The sequence below is a fragment of the Heterodontus francisci genome, unplaced genomic scaffold (assembly GCF_036365525.1).
Source record: "Heterodontus francisci isolate sHetFra1 unplaced genomic scaffold, sHetFra1.hap1 HAP1_SCAFFOLD_97, whole genome shotgun sequence".
NCBI lineage: Eukaryota > Metazoa > Chordata > Chondrichthyes > Heterodontiformes > Heterodontidae > Heterodontus > Heterodontus francisci.
In genome coordinates this window covers 2,695,111-2,718,341 of record NW_027140606.1, presented here as the reverse complement: position 1 = coordinate 2,718,341, position 23,231 = coordinate 2,695,111, and the positions used below count along the sequence as shown (strand labels likewise).

The 23,231-nt window shown below is 43.7% G+C and overlaps 2 protein-coding genes across 2 annotated transcripts in view; one reads left to right on the top strand and one right to left on the bottom strand.

The window, feature by feature from the left end:
* Positions 1 to 648: 648 nt before the first annotated feature.
* LOC137360208 (histone H2B 1/2-like) lies at positions 649 to 993 on the bottom strand (the record flags this gene model as incomplete). The annotated part of the gene is made up of 1 exon (XM_068025745.1): positions 649 to 993. A coding segment is annotated over one exon (345 nt), but the record flags the coding sequence as incomplete, so codon positions are not given.
* An 807-nt stretch (positions 994 to 1,800) lies between these two features.
* The window catches only part of LOC137360209 (histone H2B 5-like), a 46,798-nt gene continuing 25,367 nt past the window's right edge, over positions 1,801 to 23,231 (top strand). Inside the window, exons 1-3 of the mRNA XM_068025747.1 lie at positions 1,801 to 1,851; positions 14,148 to 14,485; positions 15,394 to 15,430. Of these exons, the coding sequence (XP_067881848.1) occupies positions 1,801 to 1,851; positions 14,148 to 14,485; positions 15,394 to 15,430 (426 nt within the window). The remainder of the gene's footprint in view (positions 1,852 to 14,147; positions 14,486 to 15,393; positions 15,431 to 23,231) is intronic.

Here is a 23,231-nt window from a genome sequence, read left to right as displayed (position 1 = left end):
TTGTCAATTTCAAAAAGCCCGCCAATTTCATTGTCGGAAAGGAGCGGATTAAAATAAATGTCATCCTTCGTCAAAGATTTGAAGTCCCATCTCTGGATTTTGTTTTATTCAACTTGTAAAATGTGATTTAAATTGTGACTCATTCTACAATCGCTTTCAAACTGTCCCGGGTGGGGCCTGCATTGGCCTGAAGTGAAATACTCAGTTTAGTTTTGAATCAGAGCCCAGTGACCTTCTCTGAAAAGAGGGAGCCGGATCAAGTCCTCAAACGGCCCTTAACTTGCTCTGTAATAATCCCATCCCAGGCTGTTACACTGCGGAGAGTCGCTGTTAATAAAATGATTAATCAGTGAAGGGATGAAGGTCTAATCCTTACCGCTGAAATCAGCTGTTAATGCGGTCATTCAGGGGCTGTGAAAAACCAGAAACAGAGCAGCTTTAAGCAAGAAAAGTGAAGGCGGGTGATCAGATTATGGGTTCGTGTTCGGTTAATAACAGGAGATACAAACACAGCAGTGGGATCGTTATTATATTATACATTGTCTTAAAGTGATTTCATAGAGATGTCGGGTGCAGCTTTTTCAGAGATTGTGGGTGGCTCTTAAAAGAGCCATTGTGTTTGGGATTTTTTCAGTCCATTGTGTAGTTTTACTTGGAGCTGGTGTACTTGGGCACCGCCTTTGCTGCTTCCAACACGGCGTGCTTGGCCAGCTCCCCGGGCAGCAGCAGGCGCACGGCGGTCTGGATCTCCCGGGAGCAGATGGTGCTGCGCTTGTTGTAATGGGCCAGGCGGGAAGCCTCACCCGCGATGCGCTCGAAAATATCGTTCACAAACGAGTTCATGATGCTCATGGCCTTGGAGGAGATGCCGGTGTCGGGATGCACCTGCTTCGTCACTTTGTAGATGTAGATGGAGTAACCCTCCTTCCTCCGCTTCTTGCCGCCCTTTGTTGACGGTTTATTTAAGGTTTTCTTGGCGCCCTTCTTAGGAGCTGCTTTCTTTTTTTTTAATTTCCAAAATATACTTTATTCATAAAAATCTGTAAAAAATACATTGCCAAACAGCATCAAAAAATACAAACATTGCAAGGGAGATCAGTTTCCTTCAATACAATCATGAGTTACTTCACAACCCTTCCATTTCACATTTGTCATGCCAATTACATTTTTACATTTACAGCAAATGAAAAATTTCCCGATACAGTTCGAGGGGTTTCCCAGGGGTCCAGCCCCTCAGTTCAGCTTGGTGGGGGTACCTTACCATTTTCAGTTTCAATTTCAGATACAGAAATAAACCAAACCCCTTCCGAGTGCGGATTAAATAGACAATCCCACAGCTCTATGCTAATGAGGGATGGGAGAAAGTAAAGATTGTGATGGGTGATTGGCAGTGATGTCAGAATAGTTTTCTATCTGCAACCAATCACAGACTCTCTCACTGCATTCAGGAATTCCATTTCCCAAAGACTCTCTCCAGCCCCAGTTTCTATTGAAAAATCCACCGGGAAATGACGCCTGACTGCGAGGGTCTCTTATTCTCAGCAGCTTCTCACATTCCGGCCTCGAAATTGAGCACTTTGTTGGGCGGAAATATTTATTCAGGCAGTTTCAACAGCTCAGAGCGGACACTGGGTTAGAAACCAGAAATTAGAGTACGGGTCACAAACAAGGAGTTTATGCTGAACCTTTATAAATCTCACTGGTTATCGGCCTCAGCTGGAGCATTGTGTCTAATTCTAGGTTCCACATTTTAGCAGGGATATCAAAGCCTGAGAGAGAGTGCAGAGGAGATTGACTAGAATGGCACGAGAGATGCGTGAAAGAATAGCAAAGATAAGGTCGTTCTTCTTGGTGCAGAGATGTTAATGTAATATTTAATAGTTGTGTTCTACATTCTAATGGGTTGAAGAGGAACTGTTTCCACTGGCAGAAGGGTCTGTAACCAATGGACACAGAATTGTTAAAAGAACCAGGGGGAGATGAGGTGATATTTTAACACGCGTTCTGATGATCAGAAATGTACTGCTTGAAAAGGGAGGTGAAAACAGATTCAATAATAACTTTCCTGAGGGAATTGGATCATTATTTGATGGGGAAATTACAGGGCAATGTGAAAATGACAGGGAGGTGGGACTGATTGGACAGTTCTTTCAAAGAGCAGCACAATTGTGCAAATTAACTCTTTCTGTGTTGTAAAATTGTGATTATTGCTGTTCAGAAACATCCTGACACATCCTGAAACATCGTGTCACCTTTCAGTTTACCAGTTTTAAACACCTGGAACTGAGCTGAGTATTTTATTGGCTGTGATTACAGCATCAGAGACCAAAAGACAGCGGCCCAGTCCCAAAATCCACAGAAAGACTCAATGTATTGCTCCATGTGAGCGATGCTGTTAGAGCAGTGAGCATAGCTGCCTTCCAAACAGCTGGAATAAAAACAGAAAATGCTGGAAATACTCAGCAATCAGGCAGCATCTGTGGAGAGAGAACAGAGTTAATGTTTCAGGTCAATCACCTTCCAAGCAGTTTTTCCCGGGTTTGATTCCCAGCCATTACAGTTTGGCGTTCCTTAAATTCCTCAGATGAGAAACTGAAAGATAGGAACTGAGTTGGGTGCTGGCTCAAAGGAATTTTGTTTCCCAAACCAAGAAGTGTATAATTGAATAAACATATTTCCAACACTGATTTCCTTCAAATTAAAGTTAAATTGAACTCTGATTTTACTCCTTTTTATTGATAATTATTATTTGACCTGAATCATACAGTGGACTCAGAATAGAATTACTCAGATTCATTTTCCCACAGCTATTCCCGTTCCTTATAAAAAAACAATTCCTGGATTCTGGAAGCTGTGGATTGGAGGGTAACAAACATATCCACACTATTCGAGAAAGGAAAGAGAGAGAAAGCATGGAACTAAAGGCCAGTTAGCGTGACATCAGCAATGGGGAATATGCTACAATCTATTATTACAGACATGGTAAAGGGTGATGTGGAATATCAGAATATGGTTGGGCAGAGTCAACATGGATTTATTAAAAGGAAATTGTCAATGACAAACTAATTAGAATATGTTGATGTTGTAACTGTCAGGGTAGATAAGGGGAACCAGTGGATGTAGTCTGTTTGGATTTTCAAAAATCATTCAATAAGTTATCAAAACAAGAGGTTATTACACCAATGTAGGTCCCATGCGATTTGGGGATAATATATTAGTATAGATTGAGTAGTAGTTAACAGACAAAAAACAGAGAGCAGGAATAACCGAGTCATTTTCGGCAGGAAAGCTGTAAGTAGTTGGATACTGCAAGGATTGGTGCTCGGGACTCAGTTATCTCCATTCTGTATCAATTACTTAGATGAGGTGACCGAATGTAATGTTATCCATGTTTGCTGATGATATAAAGTGAGGTGGCAAAGTAAACTGTGAGGAAGATGCAAAGAGGGAAAAAAGGGATTTAGACAGACTAAGTATGTGGGCAAGAATGTGAGAGATGGATTATAATGGGGAGAAGTGTAAAGTTACACACTTTGGCAGGAAAACAGCAATACAGAACACTTTTGAAATTAGTGAGAGACTGGGAAATGTTTATATTCAGAGGGACCCGAGTGTCCTTGTCCAGGAATCACTGAAAGTTAACGTGCAGGTACTCAACCAATGATATGTTAGTCTTTATTGCAAAGAGATTAGAGTATGAGTATTTATTGCAATTATACAGGCCTTGGTGAGATCACGCTTGGACAGCTGTGCAGTTTTGGTCCCCTTATCTAAGGAAGGATATACTTGCCTTAGAGGGAGTACAGAGACGTGCCACTAGGCTGCTTCCTTGCATGAGGGGATTGTCCTATGAGAAGAGATTGAATAGACTAGGCCTCTATTCCCCAGAATTCAGAAGAGTGAGAGGTAATCTCACTGGCAGATAAAATGCTCAGTGGCTTGACATGGTAAATGCTGGGAGGATGTTTCCTCTAGCTGGGCAATCGAGAATGAAGGGTTACAGTCTCAGTATAAAGGGCTTGGTCATATTTGACTGAGAAGAGGAGATTTTTTTTTCAGTCAAAGGGTTATGAATCTTCTGAATTCTCTATCCCAGAGAGCTCTGGATGCTCAATCATTGTGTATATTCAAGAGAGAGCGATAGGTTTTTGGATACTAAGGGAATCAAGGGGGCTGTGCCAGTGTGGTAAGATGGAGTTGAGGTAGGAGGTCAGTTGTTATCTTATTGAATGGTGGAACTATTTCGATGGGCAGAGTGGCCACTCCTGCTCTTATTTATTATGTAAACTTTCATTCCCTCCCAGGGATTGTTTTATTCTTCAAAAAGAGAAATACTGCAGCCGCTGGAAATCTGAATAACAGAAGATGCCAGAAACACTCAGCAGTTCCAGCAGTATCTGCGGAGAGAAGAAGGGAGGAGCAATGTTTCAGGTCTATAGAAGGGTCACAGAACTGGACCACTAACCCGAGCTTCTCTTCTCCACAGTTATTTCTGGACTGGCTGAGTGTTTTCAGTATTTTAGCTTTTTTTATTTCTGTATGTTATCTCTTTCCCTTTTGACTGTTTGCTGTGAAACTTTCAGCATTGTGCACAGTTCTGTGTGTAGTTATGTTTTCTTTATTTGAAGTAAAGCAAATAGTATCCTGAAAAATCAGACAGAAATACTGCTCAATGTAGTGTAATATATAACAGGGCACATTTACAAATATCAGATCAATGCAGTAAACATTTTTATTAAGAATTGATTACTTTTATTTTCAGCATAAAAATGTGAAGCAATATGAGTTTATTACAAAGTTTATTACCTCACATTACCTGTTTATTAACCCTGACAGGCTGTGCCAATTTCTGCTTCTATTTTGCAGTTCTCACTTTCAGCTAGCAAATGTCAGCAATCTGTGATCCAGTGCAGTTTACAGATCAGACAGTCAGTCACAACATGCAATAATTGTTCAGATTATGGAGGACAGGTGGGATTTAGAAATACTGGGAATGGAGATGAGTTGTTATTGCACTGAGTTTGCCCAAAGATTAGAGACACCATTGTGGCAAATCAGTCTGTTGTCCTGTACATGAGAATGAGAATCATTCTGTATTTGTGGCTATCTGTCAGTCTCTATTACTGAGTGGGAGTGTGGGATTCATGCTGCATTGGTCAGTCTCTGGTACAAAGTGTGATATTCACTCTGAATGTATAAGGCTCTGGAACTGTTTGTGCGTGTGCAATTCATTCTGTATCTGTCAATCTCTGGTAATATATGTGAATGTGGCATATATGTTATAGCTCTGTGTCACTGTATGTGTGTGTGGGTTTCATTTGATATCTGTCAGCCTCTGTTTCTGTACATGACTGTCAGATTCATACTGTGCCAAAATGTCCCTGTTGCTGTATGTGACTGTGTGATTCATTCTGTATCTGTCATTCCCTGGTACTTTGTGTCAGTATAGACTCATTCTGTATCCCAGTCACATGCACTATATTTGAGAGTGCGATTAATTCTGTACCTTTAAGTCACTGGTATAATATGTAAGTGTTGGATTTCTGTTGGATCTCTCAGTTATTGTTTCTGCTGTGAATTTGGGATGAACATAACATCTGTCAGCCTCTGGTACTGCCTGTGAGTGTGTGTTTTGTTCAATATCTGTCAGTCTCAGGTACTGTCCGCGTGTGTACTTTTTGTTCAATATTTTCAGTTTCTGGTACTGCCTGTGAGTGTAGGTTATGTTCAATGTCTGTCAGTCTCTGGCACTGTCTGTGAGTGTAAGTTATGTTCAGTATCTGTCAGTCTCTGGTACTGCCTGTGAGTGTGGGTTTTGTTCAGTATCTGTCAGTCTCTGGTACTTCCTGTGAGTATAGGTTATGTTCAGTATCTGTCAGTCTCTGGTACTGCCTGTGAGTGTGGGTTTTGTTCAGTATCTGCCAGTCTCTGGTACTTCCTGTGAGTGTGAGTTTTGTTCAGTATCTGTCAGTCTCTGGTACTGCCTGTGAGTGCGGGTTTTGTTCAGTATCTGTCAGTCTCTGGTACTGCCTGTGTGTGGGATGCATTCAGTAGCCATTAATCTCTGGGTTAGTTTGTCATTCTGGATTCACTCTACACAGAATTACAAAGTATTTACAGCACAGAGACAGGCTTTTCTGCCCAAGTGCTGGTAGTTCCAATGAGGTTACTCCAACCCTACTTCATCGAATCCTATCAGCAAATCTCTCAAATTGTTTCTGCCTCATTTAATCATTTAGCTTGATGTTAAATATAACAATGTTCAGCAGCTCAAGTGATGTCAAAGCAGGGTAAAGAAGTTTCCCCTGAGTTATTTATTTAATTTATTACTGACTATTTCATATCGACAGCTTTGGACTCCACCACAAGTGGGAAACATCTCTACCTCTACCCTCACAAAACCCTTCATATTATTCAATGCTTCTATTAGGTGACCACTCAGAGAAAAGAGCCCCGGCTTGTTCAATTGTATGAACTCCTGTGGAACATATAGTTCGGTTTGCATTTATGGAATAAATACTGTATCTCAGTCTGAAACTGTATGTGATTTTAGATTGGCATCTCATGTGTAGCTCAGGCTGCAATAAATAACTGAGACAATATCTGTCACTCTAACACTATAGTTTTGTGGCGTGCTATGTTATCTGTCATTCAGTCTGTTCTGATAGAATATATAATGTTACCTTTAAGTCTGAGGCAATGGGGGGTCAGGGACAGGGTCCGGGGGTGCCCAATGGGGGCAGTTGGAGCTTTGAGGGTGGCCCTCCATGGGGAACAGGGTGCCTAATCAGGAGGAACCCCCCGCAGCCCGCAAGAAAGACGCCTGGTTTTATCAGGCAGGGTTCTTGGTGCCTTTGCCACACTGCCTCCCCGCCCCCAACCCAACCAAGGATAAAATACCTGCAGCAGAGAGAGGAGGCCCATAAGTGGCTGTTAATTGGCCAATTAAGGGCCTTGATTGACCTGGGCAGACAGGCTGTTTCTCCCCACCCCCGTTCCGTGTAATATTGCAGTGGGTGTGGGAGGGGGTCAGAAAATTTCCATCAGATTGGAAGTTGGCAAATGTTACACTGCTTTTCAGGAAAGGAGGGAGAGAGAAAACTGTGAACTACAGGTCAGTTAGCCTAATATCAGTCCTTGGGAAAATGCAGTAAGTCTGAACAATGCACTGAGAAAAGCATTCAAACAAGTCAACATGATTTTCCTGAAGGGAAATCTTGTTTGACAAATTTATGAGAGTTTTTTGAGGATGTAACTAGCAGGGTAAAGGGAAACTAGTCGTATTCCTGGATTTCCAAAAGGCATTCAAGAAGGTGCTACATAAAAGGTTAATAGAGAGGATAAGGGACTCATGGAATTGTGGGTAATATATTAGCATGGATAGAGGATTGGTTAATGGACAGGAAGCATAGAGTGGGTATAAACAGATTGGCAGGCAGTGAATAATGGAGTGTCGCAAGGATAAGTGCTGGAGTCTCAGCTATTTACAATCTAAATTAATGACTTAGATGAAGAGACAGAGAGTAATGTATCTAAGTTTGCTGATGATACAAAGGTAGATGGAAAGGGAAGCTGTGGAAGGACATAGAGAGGCTGCAAAGAGATATAGACAAGTTCAGTGAGTGGGCAAGAAGATGGTAGATGGAGTATAATGTAGGGAAGTGTGAAGTTCTTCACTTTGGTCATAAGAATAGAAATGTAGAATATTTGATAAAAGGTGTGAAACTTGTAACTGTTGGTGTTCAAAGAGACTTGGGTGTACTTGTGCAAGGAATACAGAAAGTTGCATGCAGGTACAAGAAGCAATTAGGAAGGCAAATGGCGTGTTGGCCTTTATTGCGAGGGGATTAGAATACAGCAATAAAGAAGTGAGTTACAATTGTACAGGATTTCGGTGAGACCACATCTGGAATACAGTGTGACGTTTTGGTCTGCACACTTAAGAAAGGATATATGTGCATTGGAGGCGGTGCAGCAAATGTTCACTAAATTAGTCCCTGGGAGGAGGGGATTGTCCTATGATGAGAGGCTGAGTAAATTGGGCCTATACTCTGGAGTTTAGAAGAATGAGAGGTGATCTCATTGAAACTTACAAAATTCCGAAGAAGCATGATAGGGGAGACACTGAGAGATTGTTTCTGCTGGTCAGAGAATCTAAAACATGGGGACACCGTGCCACGATAAGGGGCTGATCATTTAGGACTGAGATGAGGAGAAATTACTTCACTCAAAGGGTTGTGAATCTTTGGAATTTTCTACTCCAGAGGATTGTGGATGCTCCATCATTCAGTAAAGCTGCGATAGACAGATTTTTGATCTCTCAGAGAATCAGGGGATAAGGTGAGCAGGCGGGAAAGTGGAATTGAAGCCTAAGGTTATCCATGATGGTACTGAATGGCGGAGCAGGCTCCACGGGCCATATGATCTACTCCCGCTCCTATTTTGTGTGTTTTTGTGTTCTGACTACTTCTGCTGTCGGTGATTGTGGAATTGATGTCTCCGCTCTCTGTGTCTGATACTGTACTTACTGTGTGTGAGGAGCTGGCTGCACTTCCCCTTGTGTCGAGGAATCACTACATTTATTCAGCTTCCTCAAGTATTGCCTGTAGAATGAAAAAGTATTTATTATAATTCAGGAAGAGATGTGGTGGAAGTTACAAGAGAGACCAAAACAATTTTTCAATGAATAATCATTGTGAACAATCACAAAGGAAACCCAGCAATACAAACAGAGTCAGTGTCTGATTCCACTGCAGTCCTGCAGCCCCCAGCTACTGCATACCAGAGGCTTTGGCCATTTTACAACAATTAAATAACATCCAGAAACAATCCACTGGGCCAGGAATGGGACTGACCGACGGAGCAGGGACTTTTACACAGGTCAGATTTCCAGTTCCCGCTCCCATGGTCTAACCGTTCAAATGAAACCAAACAGCCGCTGTTTAAAATGTGTCCTTCACACTTCTCACCTGGTGCTTATAATAGATTCACTTTGTGTAACTCCCCACATCCTGACTGTCCTCTTTTGTTTCCACACTTCACTGTCCAATAACAACAAACTGTGGGAACAGGCGATATCCCTCTCATTCCGCTGGCGCGGACACGATGGGCCGAATGGACTCATTCTGTGCCGGAAGTTTTCCACGTTTCTGGCTGAAGTGCTGCAGAAATCTGGGCCTGTGCTCCCCTCCCCCAGCACTGCCTGTGAGCGGAAGAAGATGGTTTAAAACAGCGGCGAATGGAGAGATCCCGGTCCCGGAGCAAGGCAGCAAACAGCAGCCTCCTTCCAGCAGCACAGCGCTTTGGGAGCATGTCCGCAGATAGACTCAGAGATCAGCATCGAGTCCGGGGCAAGTTCAGGGGCAGACGGGGGCTGTTTGTCGGAGGCGGAGTGGATCTGAAACTGGTCTCAGAACATGGAGTGAGTGGAGAGGCCATTCTCCGGTTGTTTGTGGACAAGGGGATGGAGACAGAATTGGAAGAAACTTATTGTAGTGGAGTGAAACAGTGACAATATTTGTGTTGCGGTGGTTCTTTTGCGGGTATCCATAATGATTATTATTTGAGGGATTAAATTCATTAAAACTCTATATCTTTGATCTCACCTGTATTTTAGTTACAAACATACTTTTGTTCAAACAGGGAAATGATTGAATGAACCAGAATAAATGGGCTATTTCCTCCACCCAAGTTACAAGGAAGAGTGCCACCAGCTCCTTCTCACACACAATACGTACATTATCACTCACAGAGCGCAGAGACACAGACAGGTCATCAGTTCCACAGTCTCAGACAGCAGAAATAGTTCCAGAGACACATTTTCAATCCATCAATCAAATAGAGCAGGAAAGACAGACGTTGTTTCTATGTCACCCCAACTCATTACCACTGACAGGTAGATACATAAATCCCAGTCCAACAACTCACCCACAATCAAATTATCAGTGTGTCAATCCCACAATAGTGCAACCTCAGCTACAAATTAAACACACAGAGAACTGACACATGGTTCCTGTTTCAAAGTTACAGAATTAACCTCAATAATGTACTCTGAGATTCAAGTTAAATACCAGCCCAATATTTACACAGGTTATGAGTTTATTATCAGTATTAATTCCCATCATGTTTCCAGACAGATACATTAGACTCAAGTCCATAATCAGATTGAGAGATTCTGAAATATCGTATAACCTGAGATCCAAACTCAGATTCCAGTTTAAAACTCATCCAGATTGTGAAACTAAAAGATACATTATAAATTTGATCAGTATAGTCTGAGCTCTAAATTACATACCAGTCCTGAAACCTCGTACAGTGGCAGATGGAAGATACTGTACAATTCCAGACTGAGCTCATTTTACATGCAAGTCCAAGATTCTCCCTCAGACTGAATGGCACTGATCAAATTGATCAGTACAGCCTGAGTTACACTTGCACACCAATCCTGTATCAGATTGTAGGATACATTATCTTTCACTATTATGTTCACAGTGACAGATATTTAATACAAAGCAAAACCTCAAATATATTGTCTGCTGAAAACCTACCACATCAGTGGCCTGTTGCTGTGCTGACATTTTATGGAGAATAAATCCAGACTTGCCATCAGTCCCAGGGACGGAGGATTATATAATGAATCCCACACTCACACAGAGTACCAGATACTGACAGATAGAGAGTGATGCTGAAACACATGCTCAGTGCCAGATGCTGAAAGATATAGGTTGATTACTGCACTCACTCACAGTACTTCAGCCTGAGTCATCTAAAGCAACCTAACACACACAAAATAGCAGTGAGAGAGTAAGAAAGAGTCCAAAACTCACATAGAGTACCAGACACTGATAGATACAAACTGAAAACTACACACACATGGATATAAGATTGGCTAACTCACAGGAAACAGAGAGTGGGGACAAATGGGGCATTTTCAGATTGGAAAACTGTAACTAATGGAATGTCACAGGGATCAGTGCTGGTGCCTCAACTATTTATGGTCTATATTAATAATTGTATGAAAGCACTGAGTGTACTGTTGCCAAATTTATGGGTGGTACAAAGATAGGTATGAAAGAAAGTCGTGAGGAGAACATAAAGTGTCTGCAAAGAGATATAGATAGGTTAAATCAGTGGGCAACAGTTTGGCAGATGGAGTATAATATAGGAAAATGTGAGATTGTCTACTTTGGCAGGAAGAATAGAAAAACAGAATATTACTTACATAGAGACAGACTGCAGAATGCTGCTGTACTGAGGGATCTGGGTGCCAGGTACATGAATTACAGAAAAGTTAGCATGAAGGTATAGCAAGTAATTAGGAATGCAAATGGAATGTTGGAATTTTTAGCAAGGGGAATGGAGTATAAAAGTAGGGAAGTTTTGCTGTAACTGTACTGGGCATTAGTGGCATCCCAACTAAAGTACTCCATACAGTTTTGGTCTCCTTACTTAAGGAGGGATATACTTGTATTGGAATCAGTTCAAAGAATGTTCACTAGGCTGATTCCTGGGATGAAGGGTTGACTTGTGAGAATAAGTTGAGCAGATTGGGCCTCTGCTCACTGGAGTTTAGAAGATTGAGAGGTGATCTTATTGAAACCTATAAGATTCTCAGTGGGCTGGACAGGTAGATGCTGAGAGGATGTTTCTCCTTGTGGGGGAATGTAGAATTATGGGCCACAGTTTCAAGATAAGTGGTCTCCCATTCAAGAAAGAGATGAGGAGGAATTTCTTCTGTCAGAGGGTTGCTCATCTTTGGAATTCTGTTCTCCAGAGGACTGTGGAGGCTGGGTCATTGAATATATTCAAGGCTGTGATAGAAAGATTTTTTGATGTACAAGGGAGTCATTGGTCAATGGGCACAGGCAGGAAAGTGGAATTAAGGCCTCAATCAGAACAGGCATGATCTTATTGAATGGCAGAGCAGGATTTATGGGCCACATGGCCTTCTGGAAGCGATCCTGAGTGTCATTGTCGATAACTGCCCTTGGTGACAGGAGGTTCCCAAGGTATGAGCAGTGATCCACATTGTCCAGTGATTCGCCGTGGATCTTAATAGTCGGGGGCAGTGTCGGGGAGCAGGCTGGCAGAGGACCTTAGCTTTCCGGATGTTTTGCTTCAAGCCAATTCTTTCATACGCCTCCATGAATGCATCGATGAGGGTTTGAAGCTTGGCCTCTGAGTGTGCGCATATGCAAGCATTGTCAGCATACTGCAGCTCGATGACAGATGTTGGAGTGGCCTTGTTTCAGGACTGCAGGCAATGTAGTTTCAATAGTTTCCCACTCGTCCTGTCGAGTAGATCTGCTTACACGAACTAAAGAACAGCTGATGGGCTGAAAGAGTGCAGGAAATACAGCAACTTGCTGACAGCCACGACATGTGTGGATTCTTCAGCACCGTCAAGACCATTTATGGCCCAAATTACCAAGGACCTACCCTACTGAGAGTAAAGAATGGAGTGACACTGATCAAGGTCAGAGAGGCAGTCAGCACTCGTTGGAAGTAGCACTTTGAAGATCTTCTCAATCGCAACTCAGTCCTTGATGCAAGTGCCACATTCCACAGCATGTTACCCACCATGACGTCAGCACAATCCCAGCCCAACAGAAATTGAAAAGGCTATCTAACAGGTAAAAAAAAAAATGAAGGCCACCGGCATAGATGGAATTCCCTCTGAAAATCTAAAATATGACAGAGAAGAACACTTAACACAAATACATGGTCTCATTTCCCTCAGCTGGAAGGACAAGAGCATGCCAGGGATCTCTGAGATGCTGTCATTGTGATCATCACCAAAAATGGTGACAGGACCGACTGTGGTAATGACAGAGGGGTATCCCAGCTGTTCACTACAGGGAAGGTCATCACAAGAGTCCTTCTCAACTGTCTCCTCCCCGTGGGTGAAGATCTCCCACTGGAATCACAATGTGGATTCTGTCCATCAAGAGACACAGTGGACATGATCTTCACAGCAAGACAATGCCAAGAAAATGTAGGGAGCAGCAGCAACCTTTCTACCTGGTCTTCTCTGACCTGACAAAGGCCTTCGACTCTACCAACCAGGAGGGATTATGGAACGTCTTCCTCAAATTTGGCTGCCGGAAAAATTCGTCACCAACCTCCAACGACTGCATGATGACATGCAAGCTGAAATCCTTCCCAACGGACCTACCACTGACCCTATCCCAATGCAAACTGGGGTCAACTAAGTCTGTGTCATCGCACCAACGCTCTTTTCCATCTTCCTCGCACCAACACTCCGCCTCAACTCCTCACACTCAAACACAGCAACAGAGACTGACAGATACAGAATGGATGTCATACTCAAACACAGTACCAGAGTCTGACAGATACAGTGGTGCAGTGGTTCGCACTGCAGCCTCACAGCTCCTGGGACCCGGGTTCGATTCTGGGTACTGCCTGTGCGGAGTTTGCAAGTTCTCCCTGTGACCGCGTGGGTTTTCGCCAAGTGCTCCGGTTTCCTCCCAGCGCCAAAGACTTGCAGGCTGATAGGTAAATTGGTCATTGTAAATTGCCCCTAGTGTAGGTTGGGATTACTGCAGGGTTAGTATAAATAAGTGATTGTTGGTGGGCCGAAGGGCCTGTTTCAGTGCTATATCTCGAAATAAATAAATACGGAATAAATCCATGCAGCACCAGAGACTGAGAACTGCTGAATGACAGAACACATTCAAACACAGGAGCAGAGAATAAAAGAAATGGAATTGATTGCACACTCACATGCAATAGCAACGACACAGAATCATCAATAAGCGTCCTTTCAACAACATGCAGAACATTTCCAGAGAGCTTGACACAGGGAGCGGCTCTTTCAATGTAAACTGCAGCTGGAGAGAGTCTTTGTGAAACATACTTCCCGATTGCAGTACGAATGTTTGTGATTGGCTGCAAAGTTTGAATGTGATTGGATGGTGAAGGACACCAATTATAGTATTGCAATATAAACCCATTGTGACATCACTCCCAATCACCCAATCACAATCTTTACTTTCCCCCATCCCTCATTAGCATAGAGCTGTGGGATTGTTTATTTAATCCGCACTCGGAAGGGGTTTGGTTTATTTCTGAGTCTGAAATTGAAACTGAAGATGGTTGAGGAGAAGAAGAAAGCAGCTGCTAAGAAGGGCGCCAAGAAAACTGTGAGTAAACCATCAGCAAAGGGCAGTAAGAGGCGGAGAAAGTCGAGGAAGGAGAGTTACTCCATCTACATCTACAAAGTGATGAAGCAGGTTCACCCCGACACCGGCATCTCCTCCAAGGCCATGAGCATCATGAACTCGTTTGTGAACGATATTTTCGGGCGCATCGCGGGTGAGGCTTCCCGCCTGGCCCATTACAACAAACGCAGCACCATCAGCTCCCGGGAGATCCAGACTGCCGTGCGCCTGCTGCTGCCCGGGGAGCTGGCCAAGCACGCCGTGTCGGAAGGGACAAAGGCGGTGACCAAGTACACCAGCTCCAAGTAAAACTGCACAATGGACTGAAAAACATCCCAAACACAACGGCTCTTTTAAGAGCCACCCACAATCTCTCTGAAAAAGCTACAACATCATCTCTCTGGTTTTGATTTGTTTTGTTTTTTGATACGAAGAGTCTGGAACTTTCTAATTGCCTTTCTGATCTCTTTTAACCCCATGGATTCTGTGTGATTTCATCAGATCTTTGTGTCTCTACTTAATAATGCCGCGTAAATTAATTACTGATCACTGACCCCATGTACGCTTTGATCTCGGACTATTCTCCGTCCTTTTTGAAACAGTCTGGAAGCGGCGGCAGAAAGTCTCATTCACAGCATTCTGGAAGCGGACACATTTCAGGTCAATCTTTGTCAAGATACCGCATCACTGATTCTAGATTGAACCTATTTGTGGGAGACAAAAGCGGAGAGAAAGTGTTTTATTGTCAGGTGTTGAAATGTGAGACTGAGGTTTCCTACAACAGCGGGGTTTCTAGAAAATGTACTTATTAATTATTGAGGCCGAGCTTGAACAAGGGAAACAAGTGACTGATCTGTCAGCTTATTGACGAAATAGTACAACAGCGAAAATGAACGCGCGTCCGAGATCAAAGCGAACATGGGGTCAGTGATCAACAACAAATTACACGGCATTATTAAGTGGAGACACAAAGATCTCAACAGTGAAAGTCAATCACCCAGAATCCATGGGGTTAAAACAGAGATCACAAAGGCAATTGGAAAGTTCCAGACTCTTCATGAAAAAAACAAATTGATACCATAGAGATGATGTAGCTTTTTCAGAGAGATTGTGGGTGGCTCTTAAAAGAGCCGTTGTGTTTGGGATGTTATTCAGTCCATTGTGCAGTTTTACTTGGAGCTGGTGTACTTGGTCACCGACTTTGTCCCTTCCGACACGGCGTGCTTGGCCAGCTCCCCGGGCAGCAGCAGGCGCACGGCGGTCTGGATCTCCCGGGAGCTGATGGTGCTGCGCTTGTTGTAATGGGCCAGGCGGGAAGCCTCACCCGCGATGCGCTCGAAAATATCGTTCACAAACGAGTTCATGATGCTCATGGCCTTGGAGGAGATGCCGGTGTCGGGGTGAACCTGCTTCATCACTTTGTAGATGTAGATGGAGTAACTCTCCTTCCTCGACTTTCTCCGCCTTTTGCCTCCCTTTGCTGACGGTTTCCTCACAGTTTTCTTGGCGTCCTTCTTAGCAGCTGCTTTCTTCTTCTCCTCAACCATCTTCAGATCCAATTGCAGACACAGAAATAAACCAAACCCCTTCCGAGTGCGGATTAAATAGACAATCCCACAGCTCTATGCTAATGAGGGATGGGGAAAGTAAAGATTGTGATTGGGTGATTGGGAGTGATGTCTAAACGGTTTTATATTGAAATTGCCTAATTGGTGTATTCCGCCATCCAATCAGAATAAATATTTGCAACCAATCACAAACACCCTTACTGCAATCTGTAAGTATATTTCACAAAGACTCTCTCCAGTCCCAGTTGATCGTAAAACAGCCGCTCCCTGTGTAAAGCTCCCTGGAAATGTCCTGGCTGTTGTTGGGAGGACACTTTTTGACTGATTCTGTGTCGTTGTGTCTCTGCTATTGCATGTGAGTGTGCAATTAATTCCGTTTATTTTACTCTCTGCTCCTGTGTTTGAGTGTTTTATGTAATTTGGTAGCTCTCAGTCTCTGGTTCCGTGTCAGTGCGCCATTTTCCACCACTCTCTTGGCCAGTCTGGACATACCAGTGGAAGCCTTTCCCATGTGCTTGTTGACTTCTGCATCGGGAGACAGGTTACTGGTGATAGTTGAGCCTGGATAGGTGAACTCTTGAACCACTTCCAGAGCGTGTTCGCCCATATTGATGGATGGAGTATTTATAATGTCCTGTCCCATGATGTTCGTTTTCATGAGGCTGATGGTTCGGCCAAATTCGTTGTAGGCAGCCGCAATGCTGCAGACACTCTTCAGTGTGGGATGTTAATGCAGCATCGTCAGCAAAGAGGAGTTCCCTGATGTGGACTTTCTGTACTTTGGTCTTCGCTCTTAGACGGGCAAGGTTGAACAAACTGCCATCTGATCTTGGAGGAAAATTCCTTCTTCTGAAGACTTGAACGCATGTAAGAGCAGCAGTGAGAAGAAGATCCCAAACAGTGTAGGTGCGAGAACACTGCTATGCCCAGACTGGCCAAGTAAGTGTGGGGAAATGGCACACTGACACGGAACACAAAAGTCCAAGTATATCAAGCCTGTGTCCTCAGTACTTTGCTCTGCGGCAGCGAGGCCTGGACAACGTATGTCAGCCAAGAGCGACGTCTCAATACATTCCATCTTTGCTGCCTCTGGAGAATCCTTGGCATCAGGTGGCCGGACCGTATCTCCAATACAGAAGTCCTTGAGGCGGTCATCATCCCCAGCATATACACCCTACGGAGCCAGCGGTGCTTGAGATGGCTTGGCCATGTGAGCCGCATGAAAGATGGCAGGATCCCCAAGGACACATTGTACAGCAACCTCGTCACTGGTATCAGAACCACCGACCATCCATGTCTCCACTTTAAAGTCGTTTGCAAACACGACATGAAGTCCTGTGACATTGATCACAAGTCGTGGGAGTCAGTTGCCAGTGATCGCCAGAGCTGGCGGACAGCCATAAATGCGGAGCTAAAGTGTGGTGAGTCGAAGAAACCTAGCAGTTGGCAGGAAAAAAGACAGAGGCTCAAGGGGAGAGACAACTGTGTAACAGCCCCGACAACCAATTTTCCTTCAGCACCTGTGGAAGAGTGTCGCTCGAGAATTTGCCTTCATAGCCACTCCAGGTGCTGCTTCACAAACCACTGACAAGCTCCAGGCGCTTACCCATTGTCTCTCGAGACAAGGAGGCCAAAGAAGAAGAAAAGAAGTCTCCGGTGCTGTGTGGATTCATTTTGTATCTATCAGACTCTGGTACTGTGAGTGTGACATCCATTCTGTACCTGTCAGACTCTGGTACTGTGAGTGTGACATCCATTCTGTATCTGTCAGTCTCTGGTACTGTGAGTGTGAAATCCATTCTGTATCTGTCAGTCTCTGGTACTGTGAGTATGAGGAGATGAGGTGGAGTGTTGTGGCAAGGATGACGGAAAAGAGCATTGGTGCGATGACACAGCCTTGCTCGACCCCAGTTTGCATTGGGATTGGGTCAGTGGTAGGTCCGTTGGGAAGGATTACAGCTTGCATGTCATCATGCAGTCATCAGAGGATGATGATGAATTTCTCTGGGCAGCCAAATTTGAGGACGTTCCATAATCCCTCCTGGTTGGTAGAGTCGAAGGCCTTTGTCAGGTCAGAGAAAACCAGGTATAAAGGTTGCTGCTGCTCCCTACATTTTCTTGGAGTTGTCTTGCTGTGAAGATCATGTCCATTGTGCTACTTGATGGACAGAATCCACATTGTGATTCCAGTAGGAGCTCTTCAGCCACGGGGAGGAGGCAGTTGAGAAGGACTCTTGTGATGACCTTCCCTGTGGTGGACAGCAGGGATACCCCTCTGTAGTTACCACAGTCAGTCTTGTCACCTTCTTCAAAGATGATCACTATTACAGTGTCTCGGAGATCCCCTGTCATACTCTCCACCTTCCAAATGAGGGAAATGAGACCGCGTATTTGCGTCAAGAGTGCTTCTCTGCCAGATTTTAGAATTTTGATGGGAATTCCATCTATGCCAGCGGCGTTATTGTTTTTTAGCTGTCAGATGTCCTTTTCAATCTCTGTCAGCCTGGGATTGTGCTGACAGCACGGTAGGTAGCATGCTGTGGAATGCGGTCAAGGGCACTTGCATCAAGGACTGAGTTGCGATTGAGGAGATCTTCAAAGTGCTACTTCCAACGAGTGCTGATTGCCTCTCTGACCTTGATCAGTGTCACTCCATTCTTTTGCTCTCAGTAGGGTAGGTCCTTGGTAATTTGGGCCATAAATGGTCTTGACTGTGCTGAAGAATCCTCACATGTCGTGGCTTTCAGCAAGTTTTTGTTGTTCCAGTGTTCTTTCAGCCCATCAGCTGTTCTTTAGGTCGTATGTGTAGATCTACTCTACAGGACGAGAGGGAAACTATTTAACCTATGTTGCCTCCAGTCCAGATGTAAGGCCACTCCAACCTCTGTCATCAAGCTGCAGTATGCTGACGACGCCTGCGTATGCGCACACTCAGAGGCCAAGCGTCAAACCCTGATCAATGCATTCACGGAGGTGTATGAAATAATTGGCCTTAAGCAAAACATCCAGAAGACAAAGGTCCTCTACCAGCCTGCTCCCCGACACTGCCCCTCGACTATCAAGATCCACAGCGAACCACTGGGCAATGTGGATCACTGCTCATACCTTGGGAACCTCCTGTCACCAAGGGCAGATATCGACAATGACACTCAGCATCATGTCCAGTGTGTCAGCATAGCCTTCAGTCCTCTGAGGAAAAGAATGTTTGATGACAAAGAACTTAAATCAGACACCAAGCTCATGGTTGACATGGCTGCAGTGTTACCTGCCCTCCTGTATGTGTCAGAAACATGGATACTGTACAGCAGATATCTCAAAGCCCTGGAGAGATATCACCGGTGGTGATTCCACAAGATCCTGCAAATTCAGATGCAGGACAGGCGCTGCAATATCAGTGTCCTTTCTCAGGCCAACATCCCCAGTATCCAGACACTGGTCATGGCTAGTCAGTTATGTTGGACGGGCCACATCATCCCCATGCCTGACGCCAGAGTCCCAAAACAAGCTTTCTACTCTGAACTCCATCAGGGCAAGGAGCTACCAGGAGGGCAGAGGAAACATTACAAGAATTTCCTTCAAGACATCCTGAAAAGCCCTGACATCTGCACTGATTCATGGGCATCTCTTGCCTGAGACCACCCAAAATGGAGAAGAAGCATCCGCGAAGGTGCCAGCCAGTTTGAAATTCGTCGACATGCCCAGGAAGCAACCAAATGCAAAGAGTGGAAGGAGTATTTGGAAATTAGAGAATCCCATTCACCCACCTCACCAAGCACCATCTGCCCCACCTGTGGCCGAGTGTGTGGATCAAGAATTGGACTATTCACTTGCCTAATGAACCACAACCCTGGAGTGGAAGAAAGTCATCCTCATTCCTGAGGAAGTTCCGAAGAAGAAGTTTAGTGTGACATCCATTCTGCATCTGTCAGTCTCTGGTATTGAATATGAGTGTGGGATTCATTCAGTATCTGTCGGTCCCTTGCACTGTGTTTGAGTGCAGTTTTCAGGCTGTATCTATGAGTATCTTGTGTGTGAGTTTTGTATTCATCTGCATCTTTCAACCTCGAACACATTATTTGAGTTTGGCAGTCATTCTGAACTGACCCTTGGTAATGTATGTGTGTTTGAGGGTGATTGTTTACCTGTTAATCTGTTGTCCTGTACATGAGCGTGAGATTCATTCTGTATAACTCTATCTCTGTTCTTGTTGTGTGTGTGTGTGATTCATTCTGTATAACTCTATCTCTGTTCCTGTTGTGTGTGTGTGATTCATTCTATATGCTCCATCTCTGGTATCACATTTATGTGTGGTATCAATTCCATTTCTGTCATTTCTGGTACTGTATGTGAGTGTTTACTTCATTCTGTAACTGTCAGTCTCTGGCACTGTCTGCATGTTCTGGATCCATTTTGTAACTATCAGTCTCTCGCGCAGTGTGAATGTGGAATTAATTTTGTATCTCTCCATCTCTAGTGTCATGTGTAAATTTGGAGTTCATTCTGAATTGGTCATTGGTACTGGATCTGCCATTCTCTAGTACAGTTTGTGAATGTGGGATTCGTTCTGTACCTGTCACTCACTGGAACTTTGTGAAAGTGTGCAATACATTCTGTATCTGTCGGCCTCTGGTAGTGTGTGTGATTGCGGGATGAATTAATTAGCAGTCAGTGGTGCTCGATGTGAATGTGGAAATCATTCTGTAACTCAGTCTGATATTGTTCTGTGAGGGTGGGAATCACATGTATCTTTCAATCCCTGGTGCTGTGTGTGAGCATGGGATTCATTCTGTACCTGTCAGTCATACTGTATGTATCTGTGGGATTTATTCTGTACCTTTCGGTCTCTGGTATTTTGTACGAAAGTGGGATTAATTCTGGATCCACTGCCACACACTGGTTGAGTGTGTGTGTGTGTGTGTGTGTGTGTGTGTGAGTGTGTGTGTGTGTGTGTGAGTGTGTGTGTGTGTGTGTGTGTGTGTGTGTGTGTGTGTGTGTGTGTAAGAAGATAAAAAGATACAAAATAGGAGCAGGAGATGGCCATTTGGCCCATCGAGCCTGCTCCGCCATTCAGTAAGATCGGGGTTGTTCTGATTGTGGCCTTGACTCCACTTTCCTGCCTGCGCCCATGACCATTGACTCCCTTGTAGATCAAAAATCTGTCTATCACAGCCTTGAATATATTCAATGACCCAGCCTCCACAGTCCTCTGGAGAACAGAATTCCAAAGATGAACAACCCTCTGAGCGAAGAAATTCCTCCTCATCTCCTTCTTGAATGGGAGGCCACTTATCTTGAAACTGTGGTCCCTAATTCTACATTCCCCCACAAGGAGAAACATCCTCTCAGCATCTACCTGTCCAGCCCACTGAGAATCTTATAGGCTTCAATAAGATCACCTCTCAATCTTCTAAACTCCAGTGAGTATAGGCCCAACCTGCTCAACTTTTTCTCATAAGACAATCCAACTTCCGAAGTATCAGCCGAGTGAACCTTCTCTGAACTGATTCCAATGCAAGTATAGCCCTCCTTAAGTAAGGAGACCACAACTGTGTGGAGTACTTTAGTTGGGATGTCACTAATGCCCTGTACAGTTACAGCAAATCTTCCCTACTTTTAAACTCCATTCCCCTCTCTAAAAATGCCAACATTCCAGTTGCCTTCCTAATTACTTGCTATAGCTGCATGCTAACTTTTTTGTAATTCATGTACCTGGACACACAGATTTCTTGGTAATATTCTGTTTTTCTATTCTTCCTGCCAAAGTAGACAATCTTACATTTTCCCATATTATACTCCATCTGTCAAACTTTTGCCCACTGATTTAACCTAGCTATATCTCTTTGCAGACACTTTGTGTCCTTCTCACAACTTGCTTTCCTACCTATCGTTGTACCATCCATAAATTTGGATTTACACTCGGTCCCTTCATGCAAGTTATTAATAAAGACCATAAAGATTGAGGCACCAGCACTGATCTCTGTGGCACTCCATTAGTTACAGTTTGCCAATTTGAAAATTCCCCAATTATCCCCACTCTGTTTCTTGTGAGTTAGCCAATACTATATCCATGTGCGTGCAGTTTTCAGATTGTGTCTATCAGTGTCTGTTACTCTGAGTTTTGGACTCTTTCTCAATCTCTCAGTGCTACTATTTGTGTGTTAGGTTGCTTTAGATGACTCAGGCTGAGGTACTGTCAGTGAGTGCAGTAATCAACCTATACCTTTCAGCATCTGGCACCTAGCATGGGTTTCAAAATCACTCTCTATCTGTTAGTGTCTGGTACTCTGTGAGAGTGTGGGATTCATTATATAACCTTCCGTCACTGGGACTGGTGCAAGTCTGGATTTATTCTACACAAAAATTCAGCACAGCAACAGGCCACTGATGTGGTAGGTTTTAAGCAGACAGGGAGATACATAAATCCTGTTTGAGGTTTTGCCCAGTATTAAATAGTACCTGTCACTGTGAACACAATAGTGAAATATAATGTATCCTGCAATCTGATACAGGATTGGTGTGCAAGTGTAACTCAGGCTGTACTCATCAATTTGATCAGTGCCATTCAGTCTAACTCTGAGTGAGAATCTTGGACTTGCATGTAAAATGAGCTCAGTCTGGAATTGTACAGTATCTTCCATCTGACACTATATGAGGTTTTAGCACTGGTACGTAATTTATAGCTCAAACTATACGAATCAAATTTATATTGTATCTTTTAGTTTCACAATCCGGATGAGTTTTAAAGTGGAATCTGAGTTTGTATCTCTGCAATCTGATTATGCACTTGAGATTTGTATCTAATGTATATTTCTGGACACATTATGGGAATTAATACTGATAATAAAGTCAAAACCCGTGTAAATATTAGGCTGGTATTTAACTTGAATCTCGGAGCACTTCATTGAGATTATTTCTGTAACTTTGAAACAGCAACCATGTGTCAGTTCTATGTGTATTTAATTTGTAGCTGAGGTTGCTCTATTGTGAGATTGACACACTGATAATTTGATAGTGGGTGAGAATTTGGACAGGGATTTGTGTATCTACCTGTCAGTGGTACTGAGTTGGGGTGACATGAAAACAACGTGCGTCTCTCCTGCTCCATTTGATTGATGGATTGAAAATGTGTCTCTGGATCTGTTTCTGCTGTCTGAGACTGTGGAACTGATGACCTGTCTGTGTCTCTGCGCTCTGTGAGTGATAATGTACGGACTGTGTGTGAGAAGGAGCTGGTGATACTCTTCCATGCAACTTGGTGGAGGAAACATCACATTTATTTTGGTTCATTCAATTATTTGTCTGTTTGAACAAAAGAATGTTTATAATTCAAATACTGGTGAGACAGAAGATACAGGATTTTAATGAATTTAATCTCTCATAATAATTATAAACGCCCACAAAGGAAGCCCAGCCATACAAATATTATCATTGTTTGACTGCACTGCAGTAACAGGTTCTTCCCATTCTGTCTCCATCCCCTTGT